At 39.9% G+C, this 16,895-nt stretch overlaps 1 protein-coding gene across 6 annotated transcripts in view; it reads right to left on the reverse strand.

Moving 5' to 3' along the window:
- The window catches only part of STXBP4 (syntaxin binding protein 4), a 123,503-nt gene that overhangs the window by 61,313 nt on the left and 45,295 nt on the right, over positions 1-16,895 (reverse strand). For all 6 annotated transcript variants that reach the window (XM_054047033.1, XM_054047032.1, XM_054047034.1 and 3 more), the window contains 2 exons: positions 11,612-11,677; positions 220-396 (listed from right to left, as the gene is read on the reverse strand). In XM_054047033.1, coding sequence (XP_053903008.1) covers positions 220-396; positions 11,612-11,677 — 243 coding nt within the window. The remainder of the gene's footprint in view (positions 1-219; positions 397-11,611; positions 11,678-16,895) is intronic.

The raw sequence follows: 16,895 nt of genomic DNA on the forward strand, positions 1-16,895 counted from the left end.
AACTTCTGGCTCTTGTTTTTCCAGCCTAAAGATATCTAGATAAAGGAAGGCTTGTAGCCTTCACATTGCCCCCTTCACTACGCATCATTCCAGTTATTGAATAATACAAGACAAAACAGTGACCTACTTTAGAAGAGCAGATGAAAAGAAAATGAAAACAGGATACATGACAACAGCAAGGAAACCATGGTAACTATGAGAGATGACTGTTCCACTTACTTTATTTTGGCCAGAATGATCAGCAAGCTGAACCTTCAGCTCTGTAATTTCAGCCTCTAATAGGCGGATTATTTCTTCATAATCCATCTCCATTCCACGAGCCTGCCTCTGTGCAGCTTCTGCAAGATGAATCCTACTTCGCAGGGCTCTTGCCTCTTCTACTGCTGCCTTGGCTTCCTATAAAATACAATCAAAGTGAACAAGTCTCTGATTTAGATAAAATATTGCTTTTGGCATAGGACTTATATTTTGGGACTGATGATCAGAGAGTTCCATTTTTTCTTTTTAAAATTTGTGGTGTGAAAATAGGGGGAAAAGGTTTAAAACAGAGAGAGAGAATTTTAACAACTGTAAAGTAAGACAGCCCTTTCCTTGACATTTAACATTTTAATGGACTGTATTCAACAAAAAATTATTTTCAGTTTCTACAGCAAATCCTAAAGAAATCATGACCACCAAACCAGGTTCTGAGTTCTAGTACACTGGTATAAATCCAATGGAGGTAAAAGTGATTTAACACCAGCGTATCTGACATTCATAATGAAGCCCACCATCTCCATACCAGGGGAAAGCCTCCAATTAAGTACAGGTATCTGGTTTTCTTATTATTGCCTGAATCCAGTGAATCAGTTCACAGTTTCCACAGCATTTTTTTGTATGAATTATTAACCTTGGTATCCTGGCCAAATTAAATTCCTTTAAAAATGTATTGCTTTTTGTTTCCTTCTGGTTCTTGTATTCAACTCTTTACTCCTGTATTATTTAAGGAGAGCTTTCTATATAGGAGCCATAGGAAAAAAAAGGAAAGTAGACATAGGAGAAGGCAGGGGAAACTTTATGGTATTTTTTCTAATAAAAAAACATTTGTTAACTTTTTAAAATCAAGGTAGATAAATTATTCCCTGCTTACAAAAACAGCTGTGAAAGAATGTAACAGTTACAAAACTTAAACACAGAGAAATTCTCAGTTAAGTTTGTCACTGAATATTAATTCGCATTAACGTCTTTTATTTTGTAAATTGAGTACTGTTAAATTAAGGGCCTGATTCGGCAAATCTTTACTCATGCAAGCAGTCTTTCAGACTTGAGTGGGACTACTTTTGTCACGGCTGGCTCCAGGGTTTTGGCTGCCCCAAGCAGCAAAAAAAAAAAAGCCATGATCGTGATCTGCAGCAGCAATTCAGCGGGAGGTCCTTAGCTCCGAGCGGGAGTGAGGGACCGTCTGCCAAATTGCTGCCGAATAGCTGGACGCACCGTCCCTCCCCAAAGTGGCTGCCCCAAGCACCTGCTTGCCAAGCTGGTGCCTGGAGCCGGCCCTGACTTTTTCGTACTCACATGATTAACTGTTTGAAGGACTGTGCCCTAATTTATAAATCATACATCAATGTGGCCCCTAAGTATTTAAACATTTTTTTCCTATATTCGCCACCACCCCATAGAACCACGAACCCGCTTCTCCTCTTATACTGGTGGAAATCAACAGTTACACTGAAGTGAATGGAGTTACACCAACACGAAAACCATGGTCAGTGAGAAAAGAATCAGGCTCTGTGCCTATCTTTCTGGCTGAAGCCAGGAACAAACTGGTGAGCTAACAACTGAAGACTCCACTCAAAGTCAAAGCTCTCTCAAAGGAGCCCCTACTTAGGGCCAGATCCAGACCTTTCCACTTTGTTCCATGGGAGCTGGATCAGACCCTCAGTCCCCCATTCACAATCAAGTTGGCAGAACCACAGTTTTTGTGCTGTAAACAAAAAATGAAACATCCAATGTGGTATTTTGAGGCTTCCAATGAGGGAATCCTTTAAAATTTCCCTTAAGGAATTAGGATTAACTCTGTGGTTGTCTGATGTTCACTTCACAGATCAGCGGCCACAGATGCAGTCTGCTACTGAATGAAGCCTTCAAATGCAATGAAGAATATCATGCTGTTGTGGGTTACTCCTAATTAAACTTAAGCATTTTGTGTAGCATGTGTAGATGAAACAGGCAATTCAGTGAATCCTATTCAGAACAAAAATTATCTAGCTACATATATACATTAGCTCTTCATTTAAAAGTAAACCAGCTTTATAAAAATATAGATTAACAAAAGGGATAAATCAGAGAGAGAGAGAGAGAGGCGATTGTAAATCTATATCTGATTTTATGTTTTGTGGCTAAATCTGGTGCAAAATAGGTGTGTAAACCTTGGTGTCCTGTTCATGGTAATGATAGTATTCCATCAAAAAGTTTCTATGACTTCTCAAGTGGATTCAATACTCTTCCTAACTTCCAATCCTAAACTGCTGTGCTGTGTTGCTGTGCATTATTCATCAGCCACGATCCTTCCCACCACAGTGGTGAGTAAATAGATTCCAATATATTACGCAAGGTTTGAGTTCTATTTCTGCTGGAGTTTTCTCATTAATTTCTATGAGAATATTAATCTGTGGATCAGTCTGCAAAGGGCTTTGGGATGAAATTCCCATTGAAAGTCAACAAGAGCTGGGCTCTAACTCCTGTGAAAATCCTTCTTGAAAAGTCTCCTCCTACAAAAATATGTATCAAATGATTTTTTTATATATATTATATATATATATATATATATATATATATACACACACACACACACACACACGCAGCATCACTGGTAAAGTGGACCTTAATGTAATGAAATGTACTGAAGATACTGCAATGCTCTTCCCCCAAATTCTTTGTATAATTGTCAGTAGAATTAAAAAACAAAACCAAATAAATGGCATTCACCATGCTATACCAATGCCGTTAAAACTTAAAATTTTTAACTTCCTTTTAAGTTTCATAACAAAACAGACACTCCCAGAGGAAGAAAGAAACATGCAGCTTTATCAGAGACAAGTTTTTAATTAGTTCAACATACAGTTATCTACATCAGTTAGTCTGCTCCCTTATGTTTTAGAACTCCCAGGTTAGTCAGTGTATCCTTCAAAGTGTCCGCTTTAGACCAAATAAGTTGCTGATCAAAAACAAAGATATACACTGTACTTTGTGGTTCACTGGAACCAAAGCAGCAACCCATAGCTCTCCTTAGCTTCTTACTAATCTGGAAAATGTTTCCAATTTATATGCATTTACTGAACAGCCTTATGAAAGGTCAGAACCACCAGCATACTTTCCCCCCTATCTAGGATGCTTAGCTCAGTACCTTAAAGGTTCACCTAGCAAAAACCCTTCTCTACTACATGTAATGGGGACTGTATTTGCTCTGTTAGGCCCAAATCCTGCAAAGCAATATGTGCAGATAGCACCTTTTGACAACACAATGCCCCAAATCCCATTACTTTGCAGTGCCGTCAAGTAGCTCACTATCTTCCCAATTCTATATCCAACACAGTGCAGATTACAGCAGCTCTGGGGCTGCTTTAACCTGTGCTTCTGGCAGTGGTCCCCAATGACGGGGATAACTGGAGGGCAGCTTGCTCTAGTCACCCCTTCTCCTGGCTCCTGAGTCGGTTTTGTGAAGGAAGGTAGAATCTACATCTGACTCTACAGCTGCTGGTGTCTCCCCAATGCCTGGGAGATTTCTTTCAGGGAAGACTTGGCAATTTCCAACCCCTTTGTGCCATCACAGCATTGCAAAGAGGAAGTAGCAGGGCGTAGAATTTGGTCCAATGTCTTTTTGTATATACTGTATTCTGTTCACTGTTTGCATATTCACACCTTGCACGTTTTTACATTTTGATTCTAGCATGGTAACATCAGTTTCTGGTAACAAGCTATGCTGATCAATTAATGAGGTGCATGGTGAAGGAGGAGCACGTAGGGGTCTGATATTGTAGTTGCCAAGGTGAAGTGGCCTGACAACATTGTGAACCATGTTCTATTTCTTCCTTAGATAAAATCTTCCTGTTTGACAGCTGAATTAATCTGTTTAGTACTCCAGCTTCCAAAAACAGTGTAACTAACATTGAACACCCTTCCTTATAAAAGGAAGATGTTCCTCTAATCTAACTACAAATGTGATCCAATAAAAAGCTGGCAGATAATATTCAAGTATGTTTATTTATTTGGCTTTATACAAATCATACATAAAAAAGCATCTATACGTGTCTTTGGTCTTTTTTGTCATGCATTAAAAATACAAACACTAATGAAAACAAAAATAAACCCAGCAGCTTCCTTGACGACAGAGGAAAAATAAATCATGTCCCAGCTCCCAAATCTCAGGCACACAACTCCCAGCCTTCAAAGCACCACCATCCTGCCCAGGAAAAGACAAGAGCTTTGCAGCATGCCAAATCTGGTCCATTTTTGGACAAAATTCCAGAACTGAGGGCAGTCATAGAGAACAAGCTGTCAACCCTCTCATATACCGAGGGTGCCCCAGCTGAAGTGCCTCTACTTTCTCAACTGCGGCAACATATCACCGTGAAAGATGTGGTCCCTCAGGCAGGTAGGTCCCAGGCCATGAAGGGTATGTCTAAACTGGAATAAAAGACCCGCAGCAGAGCTGTGGCTGTCCCAGGTCAGCTAACTCGGGCTCACAGGGCTCGGGCTGTGGGGCTAAACATTGCTGTGTAGATGTTCAGGCTCAGACTGTAGCCTGAGCTCCGGGAACCCGTGATGGGCCCTTATGCCTTGGTTAGTGGCACTGGAAAAAAGTTTTCCTGTAAGTTTCTGCATCCTTGCAAGCCCCCACCCAATTTTCAGACCAGCATGGGTTTGACTGTATAACCAACTTAATCTATACCAAGTCACCTTCCCGAGTGACGATAAGCAGACCTAGCAACGTAAAACATAGCCATGGTGGCCTGGGTAAATTTTAACCCAGTTTAAAAAGCTAATTATTTCATCAGTGAACACTGGAATTAGGACTTTAAGTAGCTGATGTGTTCATCTTGCTGCCAGTAATAAGAATTATATTACAGCTCTGGCAACTTCAGGGCAGTGCTTGTTTCTGTACTCACAAGCACAGTTGATGTTTGTATATACATGTACACCTGGACCTTTTGCGCTGTTTACAAAGTTCACAGAGTTTTTTGCTACTGTGTGGCTTGAAAGTCAGAATCCTAGAGGCAGTTCCCTTTTAGATACTTTTTATGTATTGTACCATACTGTGCCAGGTCCTCAGCAAGTGTAAATTACGACAGTTCCACTGAACCCCATGGAGCTTTGTTGATGTACAGTAACTATTTAGGGTGAGATCCTCACTACGGCTCCAACCTCTTTACACACGTAAAAGGGCCAGCGTGGCATAAAGTAGCCCTAAAGCCACAGTTCTGATGGGAGGGGCGAGGATTATGTTGAAGATAACCGTATGGCTTCCTTCTGAGGGTCCCTTCACAAGCCCTGGGTGTGCTGGCGCTGTGTGCAGAAGGGGAAGTGTCAGGAGTGGGGCTGCAGCATATAGTACTACTCAGATTCCAAACAGCGTTAAGGGCTGTGGGACAGCAAAGGACAGATGGCCATAATCTACACAGGCCTCCTGGAGAGCTTCTGGAGCCCCTGAAGCAAATTGGGATCAGAAGGGCACAATGGCGACTTAAAGGCACGTTAGCTCCCTCTCCCACCGGGCTGTTAGTTCTACGCTGTGCTTTAATCTCATCCCTAGGTCTTTACATATATAGACATACTGATATTAGCATAATTAATAAGGAGTCTCTAAGGTGCCACAAGTACTCCTCATTCTTTTTGCTGATACAGACTAACACGCTACCACTCTGAAACCTGTTACTTTAACTGGATTCATGCCTTTCTTAGCCAATAACTAATGTACGTTAAAATATACCAAAAGTTCTATCATTAAAAGTTTGGGAACAAGTTTTAACAATTTAAACATTTTAAAATCCCTTTGTTTTCCTCAGAAAATAACTATTTAAGTTCTCAACAGTAAAAATAAGAAACCTGTTTTCCTTCTTGATTTTAAAAATGAGAGTAATAAACAATTCTATAAAGGCAGTAACACACTGCAAAGAAGGCGATTCTTGAAGCAATAAAAGCTGCCCTTATTTCCCTACACAGCTCAATGGGTACTGTTAAAAGCTCCTTTTCTGCCCTGCAGCCTCTAATTAACATCTTCAGATGGCAGGGGTTTGAAATAACTTGGTTAGCAATAAGGAACAAAAGGTGATAAGGGGCAGATGTAATGATTCAACCGTTAAAAGATGTTTTTAAGTGCCCAGAAGAAAAGGGTGTGAAAATATATTTTAAAAAATCAAAGTTTCAGAATCTGTGTTTCTAATGTCTCTTTCTAATACCTGATACATACCGGTACAATTATATTTGCCTGCACCCAGAGGATAACCAGGTATTATGATAGCCTGGAATTTACTCAAGTGAATGACTTGCCCTCCTCCTACAGGCCAATGATTGGCTAAGACAGGTTAAAACATTTCAGTTTTGGATTGATCACTACTTTACTGTTTCAGGTCATAACACTGAACTTTTAACGATGCTTAAAATAACTTTTATAAACTCAGCCTGTGAGAAAGTTTTAGCAAGTGAAAGATCAAAGGTGGTTGTGATAGCACAGAGACCTGCCTGCTAAATACTTGTTTTTGAAAATAATTAATTTAAGTATGTAGATGGCTAGTCTCATTGATTAACAATGAGGAGGAGGTGCTCTCAAATTATATATACTCACCATGGCACTACTTAACCGTAGGCCAGCATTTATAGCATCTATACCCACAACTATGATGTTTTATTTATTCATGGAAAGATATTATAGGAAGACTCTAATCTTATATTATCTATAGGAAAACTCTAATCTTCAGTCATTCTGTGCCACACACAAACATTCTATATACAAAAAAAAAAAAAAACAGGAGTACTTGTGGCACCTTAGAGACTAATAAATTTATAAACTTGTGCCACAAGTACTCCTATTCTTTTTGCGGATACAGACTTAACACGGCTGCTACTCTGAATTCTATATACAGATACAGAATAAATGAATATTGTAGCCTTCCCTCAGCCAGGGAGGCAATTAATGAGATATGTTTTGGGTATATTCTTTATGATAAATGACCAGTTCAACTGAACATTGATTACATCGATGATTTAAGACAATAGCATTTCTTTGAACGTCAGGGTTTCCATCGTTTAATTATTGCTCTTTGATCTTGTTGACTGAAAAACTTTGGAGGGCGTAACAGACCCAAAGGTCAGGGGAAAAGCTGCCACATCTCATGGATTCTCTGTGTGGTACAAGATACCATTTTTAAAAGTCCCTAAATATATACATACACAGCTCATATGCCAAGAATGGTTTAATAGCTAGGGACTGTTCTTTAGTTGCCTTTGACAAAAGGAAATGGACACACACCAAATGCTTAATGAGTATTCAAGTTGTGACTTTTTTTTTTTAAAGATACGTAGATTTCATTATAATACGGAAACACCTTCCTTTATAATCCCTTTGTATCTACATATTGCAGGAGTCTCATGTTGAAATGATAATACACAAGTGATAAGCCTAAACTATGCAACATTTTTAGACTATGTCTTCATTGCAAAAAAGATGTGTTTCTTGATGTAAAATCCTAGTGAAGACAAGGCACCCTAGGTTTACTTCAACATAGCTAGTCAAGGTGAAAACCAGATGAAGAGTAGAGGGTTGACCTCAATTAACTACACCAAGGTACAAACTGCCTGTATCCATTGGCTCCAATAGGATTTTACATTTAAATAGCTCTCTCGAGATAGGTATCTTGATGTAAAACGCACACCTTTTTTCCCCCAGTGAAGACCTAGCCATAGAGTTCTAGAAAGGGTGCTTAGTTTTCAATCTTCTGCACTTAAATCTGGCATCCAAATTGTACATTTCAGTGTTCAAATTGTTAGTTAGGGCCCACCCAGTCCTAAAACATACTGAGCACCTCTTGTGAAGTTCTGAGCATCCTCAATGCACAATACCTCATAAGGGCCTTGATTCAGCAAAGCACTCAACCACGTGTTTAAGTCCATCTGTATTCAGCAAAGCACCTAAACGCATACTTAAAGTTAAGCATGCACTAAGTGCTTTGCTGATTTAGGGTCAGGAAGTATTCTGCAGCTTGCAGGATCAGACACTTAAGCATCCAAATACATGTTTTAGATGGGTAAGCATCAATTTGGGTACTCAAGTAGAAAGCCCAAATGTGAAGGTTGAACAGAGTGTCAACCAGATCTGTGAGTAACCTGACTTTTTACAGTTTGGATCTCAGTGAATCTCAAACAATGAATCTCAATATTAATTAAAATGCAGATCTCTGTGTTTGCTTAGAATACATATAATGGAAAAATACATAAAATAATATAAAATATACTCAAAATATAAACAGAAGTAAATATTTCTGTCAGTAAATATTTCAAATATGTTGAAACTTTCCATGATTTAATTATTGCTCTTTGATTTCACTGGCTATGTCCTTTTCAGTAGCCATTACTTAAAGTACAGCTGGGAAAACCCTATTGTTCAGCACCAGGAGGCCTGAACTTTACACTGCAAAGCTGACCTTCAAAATTACATGATGACAATGCAGACAGAGAAATAAATACACGAGGGCCTCATGTGGTGGCAATGGGCATTGCTATCGCTAAAAATACCAAGCACATGCATTTCTGTAGCTTAGGTGTCCACAATGCCTTAATGATTGTCATGTAACATATAGCAACATAGCAATACCAGAAATAGCAATTATATTCTAACTGAGTTCTGAAGGGTAGTAATAAAAAAAACCCCTAACAAATAGTAAAGTCAAAAGTATAAATCTAATCTCAAAATAAGAACAGAAGAGAAAGGTTTAAACTTTTCATTTGGCATTCGGAACAGAAGACCTACTGCAGTCAGCAGGCATGCAAGCAGCATGCAACCAAGCAGTATGGCCCTGAGGATGTCACATGGGCCGCAGCTCTGTGCTGATTGGACTGCAGGTTGAGAACCACTGGTCTACATGAAGAACAGGAGTACTTGTGGCACCTGTGAGCAAGCCTCCCAGATAGGATGACCAAATGTCCCGATTTTATAAGGACAGTCCTGATTTTTGGGTCTTTTTGTTATATAGGCTCCTATTATCCCCCCCACCCCTTGTCCCAATTTTTCGCACTTGCTGTCTGGTCACCCTACTCCCAGATCACAGAGAGACTCGCACTACAAGGGCCAGAGCTAGTAGTAGTAGGGCTTGAGCTAATGTGCTAAAAATAGCAATGTGGACATTCCAGCTCTGGCTCTCAAGCCTAGAGGGTCTGATGGGTTTGAGAGCCCAAATTTCCGCCTGAGCTGAAACATCCACGTTGCTATTTCTAGTGTGCTAGCTCAAGCCCCACTAGTGCAAGTCTGTCTACTTGGGCTGGGAGACTCATTCACAGCTGCAGCGTAGACATTCTCTTAGATGCTCTGAAAGTAAGGATTTCAGTGGCATGTCCACAGTAGAACTTTCACTGTTGCTAGCACAAGTGCTGCAGCAACACAGAGAGATTTTCCTAAACGTCAATATAAGCAAGGTCCAGGAGTCAGTACTTCTAACTGGTAACAGCAGTGCTAGAAATCCTAAAAACAGCATCACCAGCGTTCACTGGAGTGTACTTAAATAGCTATGGCCAACCCACGACCTCCATGTCCATCTGTCCCCTACACATCAGTGCTCAGGTCAGTGTGAGGAGAGTTTTGCTCACTTTGCTCAGCACTGTGCATGTCTTTGCATTGCCTGTACTTGGCTACTTGGGCCTCCTCTCTCTCTCCTCATTATCTCCCTCCTTAAACATTGGGTCTTTCCAGGAATCTCATAGGCTTTAAGGTCAGAAGGGACCATTGTGATCATCTAGTCTGACCGCCTGCACATTGCAGGCCACAGAACCTTTCCTATCTTGTTCTCCTCCCACCTGTCACGCCCTCCGCATCCTCCCTTGGCTGGACTTTGTGCAATGTCTTATTTTTGTATGCTCTTGGGGTAGAGATCTTCTTACACTTTGGGCAGGATGCTGGTCTTCACTATGGCCCCTTTATGTGTACATAGCCATGAGTTGTCCCTCGCATCTACACTCTGGTGTAGCAGTACGGTGGGAGAGAGAGTGGCTGAAGCACTATGAATTCCAGATATTCAGGCCTATAGAGCAGTCCACAGGCAGTCAGGAAAGACTGTTCTAACTTACTGCAGGTTCTGTGTGGCTCCCACGGCAGCCCAGAATCTGGGAGGAACAAAAGGTGGTATAAAGCTACATCTGTCCCCTCCCTGCCTCAGAATCATCATCTCTCCTCAGCCTTCCAAAATCAACAGTACAGAACTTGACCCTGCAGTTGTAACGTTTCACATAAATTCATGATAGTACTGTATATAAATTATCTGAATACAATAAAATACATTTGTAAAAATTTTCCATCAGAATAATTGTTTTATGTACAAATGTGAATTTAAAACATAATTTATTTTAAGAGGAATGAAAAGACTAAATCAATTAAGAAATGCTCTTTCTCCACCTCCCATCCCATAATTAAAAGCAGAGGTCTGATGGCAGAATGAGAAACATTTACATTCATTTTTTCTGATTCAAAAGCTACACCTAAACACACACACTTCCTTTTGCAATAATATACACATTAATCATGTTTACCTACAAGATTTATAACAGTACTGTACTTAAGATTTTTATTTGTACAGCATTAGCAAGAAAGGATAAGATCACTTGAAGAAAGGCTATGTTCAGAAGTTTGAAAGACAGCACCTTTTAAGCCAATTTAACCCTCTACACTTCTGAGTCTCTTTCTGTATTTTAATGAAAACGTTGTCATTACTGCTACCACTGAAAAATCAATACAGCTATGGGAGAGGGTTCTTTTTGGCTTAGCTTACAATTTTGCTTTTTACGATGAGCCAAGTTCTCATTGCAGAATTCTTATTTCTGCTAACAATCGTCTGTACGACTCACAAAAATACAGCTGGATTTTCATACCCCAGGTTGAATATTTAGCACTTGCAGTTAGAGATTATTTTAGAACTTGAAAAAACTGAGCAAATCTCATATATAAATCAGAGGGAATTAATGGAGCGTTTACCAGTGGAATTTTTGCTGCACTTTAAATTACATTTTAACCATCTTCACCAAAGTTCATGAAAAAGCAGATAGAAAACATAAAGGGCTACCACTCAGTGTGACACTCTGGGAATTACCTGCTTAATCACTATTTGAAGATAATGGGAGATGTGCTATGAACATCTGCCCCAGTATCCCTCATTTGCTCAGGCAAAAATATTTCCATCTACAGGGTCTGATTCTTCACTCAATCATATTACTTTTATGTTAGTGTAACTCCAATGAAGTGAAATCAGTGTAGCAGAGGGGAAAACCATAAAGTGCACAAAGAATTCCACCCTCTCCCCTGCACAAAAAAGAAGCTATTATTAAAAAAAAACTCTTCAGAATCACATTAGAAACCCCCACAACAACATACTTGTTTAACAGTTTGTAGCTCCTCTGTTAACTGCTTTCGTAGACCTACAGATTCAGTCAATTCTTCCTGTTAATAGAAACAGGGACTAATTAGTTATGCAGCAGCAAAATGATATCCATGGCATATGGACAGGTACTATGTTCTAGCTACAACATTCAACACAAATAAACGACTACCTTAGTAAAGACTGGGACCAGACCAAATCTTAATCTCTAGAGCAGTGATCCTCAACGGGGGCCAAATGTGGCCCGCCAAGCCTTCCTGTGTGGGCCTGCCAGACAGTGCTTAATTTGCACTGGCGCTTGGCAGTTCATAGTCCTGGCACATCTGGGCTTGCTGCATCAGTTACTGGTCCTGGCGTGGGCAGCAGGAGGCTCATGCTGGCCACAGTGCACCCTTTCAGTGCTGGGGCTGCGGCCGCTTCACCCACACGCTCCAGCACCCCGGCTTCGCTGTGCCCTTGTGCAAGGCCAGCAGCACGCTGAGCCTGCCCAATGGCCAGCGGGCGCAGCGATGGCTAAACAGCCACAAGCTGAGCTCTGCTTCCTGGGCAGTGAGTCCTTTGGGGCTGGGGCCACCACTGACTGGCAGTGCCCACTTGGCTTCTTGGGGGGCTCCCATGAGAAGTCCACAGCGCTCTGGAAGGCCCAGAGACTCCCCATTGCTGGCAGTGAGGAGAGAGGTGAGACTGGGGAAGTGACTGTGCAGCCAGGGCACAACAGGGGGAGCTGGGCACCGGGGCAGAAGGGAGGCCCTCTGGCAGGGCTCCACCATGGGAGGCAGATCAGGTGCACAGAGCAGATCCCAGCTACCGCAGCCCCCTGTTTATTCTGTCCCACGCAGTGGACCTGTCCCAGGAGGAGGTGAGAACTGGGCCTGATCCTGGACCCCCTTCCGTGAAGGGTGGGGTGCTCTCTGCTACCTCCCCCCCACCCCGGGATTCCAGTCGGGCAGATACCCCAACCCGGGCATAGAGCAGAGCGATCCAGGTTCAGGTGGTGGGGATCGCCTCCTCTTTGTATGGGAGCAATGATACATCCGGCAGGGGAGAAAATTAACACTCTCACCCCTCCCCCCCCGCCACTGAGGGAACAGGGGGTGGTTGGGGGGCAGCGCTGCTCTCCCATGTCCCCTGCCCATTTGGAAACCAAAGCACAGGTAATAATGTTGATTTATAAGCTTTGTTAAAAGACAGAAACACTAAATACTTATGTTGCAATCAAGGCTTTTATTTAGTGGCAGCTGAATTTTTTATTTTGTCCGCCTTCTATGCCAATGGCCCACCTCTTGTCGTAAAATTCTAAAATTGGCCTTCAGGTAGATCTAATTGAGTATCACTGCTCTAGAGGTTAATTTTTTAGATAGTCTAGTGATTTTGTCGTTCATTTATTCCTTTATCTTTCTTGAACAGTTGTTGAGAATTATGCACACACACACTTATTTAATGTAATAGCTATACATTTAAAATATAATACAATTTTTTTATAGCTTTGGCAAACCTCTGTGAGGCATAAGACTATATTTAGAAAACACAATGTAATTTATTGTATTGATTTGTAGACATTTCTTTAAAATTCTATTTAATTTTTCAAGAAAACAATACAAATAGCCTTCAAATTTTACTTCATTTACCACTATTGTGTAATATATGTAAAGTTATTTTTGCATTAAATCTTTGACCATTTTTTCAACCATTCTGAAAACACTGGAGGTGTTCTAGATTTCCATTTTCCGAGAATTAGATGTTTTGCCACTAACAGAGATGTCAGTCTCCATTTTCTTGCTTTTCACAGGGAAACTGTTCTTCTACCAATTCCAGTAGAGAGATTTTTGCAGAGGAACAGATCTTTGTGTTCAGAACTGTGAAGAGACCTTTGGATATATTGCACCAATATTTCCTGTAATTTGTGGTATCTCCAGCATTTGCTATGGTTAGGAAAAACAGCTTTTCTGTAGGCACTCTGGTATCAGGTAAAATCTTTTAAAGACTATGTTGTATAGAAATCATAAAGATGATGAGCTGGACATATTTCTGATATTCCGCCATATCTTTTCCCAATATTCTTTTGCAAATAATATATATATATATAAATCAACATTCTTTTTCATAAATATTAAGCCATAGGTCTATGTAACCTGAAAGATGCCCTTGTTATCATCAGCAAACATCTCAAAAAATCCTCTAATGGAGGCATTTTTCCATTATCTAATAATAGCAGCTGTTATATAACTACTTGTGGTAATCTATAAAAAATGCCATTTATTTCTTTTGGTAAGAAATGGAAGGAACCTAATGCATCAGTAGAAATTAAATCTTTTCCCATATAGATTTGTTTTTGTATCCAAATGTTTTTAATATTTGTCTGTACCGTGAATTAAACACTTGAGTTTTCCCATGTGGGACTGAATATTGAATTTGAAAAGTGTCAGTAGAAATTCGCCTCAACTTGTACTTAATAAAAGGATACTGGTAAGTGTACCGAGATCTAGTAATGTCTGCAATGCACCAAAGGTAGTCGCTAAGGGCACGATCCAAAGCTCACGGAAGTCTTCCATTCATTTACTGACCAAATGGACTATTATTCAGACTCTTAATAATTTTCTGTGTTGAGCTATGATGGCTATAAGATACACTAAAGTTAACAGAACTATGATGATTTACACCAGTGAGGAACTGGCCTATACACACAAAGTCTCATCTGGGATAGCACAGAAACACTTAAAAAGGTAAGGTGAGCAAGAACAGATGATTCCGGAGACTGATATCAGGATCCTAATTGATTGGGCTATAGCTAACTGGTTGAAATTCAGATCAGATAAGTAAGTAATGAGATTTGGTCCTATCTGACAGTTTTTATGTGGCTCGTGTGAAATGAACTGGTAGTTCCACTCAGTTCCTGTTGCACAGTGCCTGTCATAAAAAATCTGTCTTCAAATTAGCACGCATTGGTAGGTTCAGCAAAGAGAATGATCCACTTTTTCTAGCCCACCAGTGGACCCCACAAACATGGATGAGGTCGCCTTCCTATACAGTGCCAGAACTTCAATCTCTTGGGCTGCCAATAGAGCACCTTCCACATGCAGTGGTTCACTTAAAATAATTAAAAAGAAGAGATAAAATGAAGTGGTTAGAAGAACATTACCTATTTTTAGTAGTAGTGGTCACATACTGTATATCCTGTAACGCCTATGATGAACTGACACTGAAATGCCTCTCTTTCCCCCTTCAGGAAACACTTTAGCTATTAGTACCTTCTTTGCATTTCATTTATGTGGCGGTCAAATGAATAAATATTAAACGGACCTAGTTTACTGCACAATCTTACAAATGAGGCCAACACTTCAAAGACAATGGTTTCTTTGGTTGTCGTTCCTGTCCACTGACATCTAAAAATTATCTGCTAATAGCTTGACATCATCCTGATGGAAAGCTTTCAAAAACTTAATTCAAATCTGTTTAAAAAAAATGTGTGTTCTATTATAATATTTTCTGTATTGTGGTAGCTGGTAGCACCAATAAGCATCAAATGAGACTGGGGTCCTATGTACTAAGCACTGTAGAACTTACAGTCTAATGAGGCAACATACACACAAAATGGGAGGATGGAAGTATTATCCCCATTTTACAGATGGGAAATGACCCTCAGAGATATTGAGCATTGGCAACTCCCAATGTGAGACTTGCTAAATGAATTTGTGGAAGAGTAATGGCAACAATATGGAAATCATGGCAGAAGTTATTAAAAGTAGTAAACATGAGGCCTGGTCCAGCAAACCCTTTGTGCACAGAACTCCCATTGAAGCCACACCTGTAATTCTGGGCACCTCATTACAAGCAAGGTAAATGGACTGATTTTCAGAGATGAGAATCTTCAAAATCTATCTATTTGTATGGCCATCATCATCACCACCATATCAAAATGCCTCGCAATCATTAATGGATTTTATCCTCACAACACCACTCTGAAGTAGGAAGGTATAATTTCCATTTTCCAGATGGAGAACTGAGTCACAGGGCAGACTAAGTGTTTGTCCAAAGTCACACAGGAACTCTGTAGTCAAGCTGGGAACTGAACTCTGGTTTCATGAGTTCCAGTTCAGAGTCCCACCCATTAGAACACCCTTCCCATCCCACTGAATTCCACAGTAGTGACTCAGCATATATGAAAAATCAGACCACTAAACGAACCTGAGAAAGGAAGCAAAAATTATCAAAAACCCGGGAGACTGGCATTGAGTAAAGATTAAAAGAACTAACAATTTAGTGGGGGTGGGGATATCATAACAATCTACAAATACTTCAAAGGAGAGGGATTATTAGTGAAAAAAGTGGTATTACTAAGAATAACCAAGATTTTTTTTTTTTAAAGAAAAGGAGAATGTATGCTGAATATCTGGGATACTACAGCTTGCTGAGTGCCTTCAACACAGAAGTTAATGGGCAGTTAAAAGCACTCAGCACTTTGTAGGATGGTATCTTAAATGACCCAATATTAGAATTCATTTCTTTCTCTGATTTCTAAGAATCTGTAACCATCTGAGTATTTTCCCTTAAGTATACCCAATCAGAACTTTTCTGCAGTATCCAACATGAGTGTAACTAAATTGAAAAAATTACAAAGGTTGAAACAAGTTAGAGACACAAATTAAAATACCAGAGTATTAGTATACAGTAAAGACAATAACTCCTTTGATCTCAGGAATTGATTGTAGAAGTCCAGGGGACACTTTATGTCAAATGTTCTAAAAGGGACATCAGCAGTATGTTGCCCTATTATTGAGCAAATTAAGACTACTTACTGTCAGTCATTCAGGAACATCAATTACCCTACTAGGTTGGCTGGGAAATACTGAAATTTAAATTACTGAGTGGGAAACAGTATGCCAATAAAAGCTCACAGTATGCCTATAATAAGAAACATAATTTATGGTAGGTTTTTTTTTTAATGCTGATTTAAGATTAGAAATTAAAATATCTGAAGTATTGCTCAGTTGCTCATATCCTTAGTATCTAGGAAATAAGAATATCTGTTGATTAAACTGGATTAAAAGAGGAATGTGTTTCCCCAACAGACGGGCTATTTCAATTTTATTTATTTATTTTTATTTTGGTCTAAAATAAACTCCACACAAAGGGACAAGAATCCAAAACTCTGGGTGCCCTTGACATACATTTAAAAACAGAGTATTATAGAAATAGCAAAACAAAAATTATTTCCAGCTAATCCATACGCTATAATGGGGACCACCTATTTTTTTAAAAATAGAGATGATGACATCCCGG

The sequence above is a fragment of the Malaclemys terrapin genome, chromosome 13 (assembly GCF_027887155.1).
Source record: "Malaclemys terrapin pileata isolate rMalTer1 chromosome 13, rMalTer1.hap1, whole genome shotgun sequence".
NCBI lineage: Eukaryota > Metazoa > Chordata > Testudines > Emydidae > Malaclemys > Malaclemys terrapin.